Source organism: Galeopterus variegatus, unplaced genomic scaffold, assembly GCF_000696425.1.
Source record: "Galeopterus variegatus unplaced genomic scaffold, G_variegatus-3.0.2 Scaffold3336, whole genome shotgun sequence".
Classification (NCBI taxonomy): Eukaryota; Metazoa; Chordata; class Mammalia; order Dermoptera; family Cynocephalidae; genus Galeopterus; species Galeopterus variegatus.
The window spans coordinates 126,289-127,445 of NW_007729447.1; the positions used below are offsets into that span (position 1 = coordinate 126,289).

At 52.9% G+C, this 1,157-nt stretch overlaps 1 protein-coding gene across 1 annotated transcript in view; it reads left to right on the forward strand.

Annotated features, from left to right (window-relative positions):
* Positions 1–1,157, forward strand: part of CAPN8 (calpain 8) — a 70,449-nt gene that overhangs the window by 30,354 nt on the left and 38,938 nt on the right. Inside the window, exons 3-4 of the mRNA XM_008584695.1 lie at positions 409–527; positions 1,058–1,155. Of these exons, the coding sequence (XP_008582917.1) occupies positions 409–527; positions 1,058–1,155 (217 nt within the window). The remainder of the gene's footprint in view (positions 1–408; positions 528–1,057; positions 1,156–1,157) is intronic.

Consider the following 1,157-nt stretch of genomic DNA (forward strand, 5'->3'; position numbering starts at 1 on the left):
TGCATGCTCACACGTATGCACTTACATGTGCACATCACGGTTGGCTAAATAGCTTCAGTGTTTCCCCAACCAAATTTATCAGAGTTGCTAATAAGGGACCAAAGGGACTACTTTTTTCCTTTTTCTTTCTTCCTTCCCATTTTCTACTCCCTGGTGAGAGCCTAGGAGATGTGAAGTGGTCAGCACGTGGGGGTGACCTGGAGGAGAAGCGAATTTCCGTCCTGGGTAAACCGCTCCCTCCACATCAGGAGCTGATTCCTGCAGGCGCAGTTTAGAGAATCTGACTATCTGACTTGGGGGGAGTGGTGTGATATGGTCTCTGGGTGGAATGGGACAATGAGAGCCACAGAAAACAGGGAGCCTGCAGGCCTGGCCTGACCAGTCTGTGTCCCCCATGACACTGTGCAGGTGACTGCTGGCTTCTGGCAGCCATTGCCTCCCTGACCTTGAATGAGGAGCTGCTTTACCGGGTGGTCCCCAAGGACCAGAACTTCCAGAAGAACTACGCGGGAATCTTTCATTTTCAGGTATTGTGCCTCACTCATAGCCTTAGCCATACTTTCCATGCTCTTAGGTCCCACCCAGATCTACTAGACCAGAAACTCTTGGGTTGAGGCCCAGTAACCCATGTTTTCAGAGTCCCTGGAGGTAATTCTGATGTACACTGAAGTCTGACAACCACTGCCTATGCATCTGTCCAATCATCCCACGTCCACCCCTTCCCATCTCCCACAGGCCATGTGCCTTAAGGCAAACACTTTGGACTGAGGGTCAGGTGATGTGGGTCCGGGTCACTCACTGTTGCCACTGGGTGATGCTGGGCAAGCTCTCTTGTCCACCACCCAGAGTCTAGACTAGATGCTTCCTGGTTCATCTGGCCTCTCCTATGTGTGTGCACAGAGGAGGACACAAATCCTCTCATAAGGAGCTTGGAGCTCACAAAAGGTCCAAGACTTGAACATTGATAGCACAATGTCCCCCTCGGAGGGCCACTGAAGAGACTTCTCTGCCCATCTGCGTGTCCGTGTGAGCAGCTGCTGTGTTCTCCCACCCCCAGTTCTGGCAGTACGGAGAGTGGGTGGAGGTGGTCGTGGACGACAGGCTGCCCACCAGGAACGGACAGCTGCTCTTCCTGCATTCCAAAGAAGGCAGCGAGT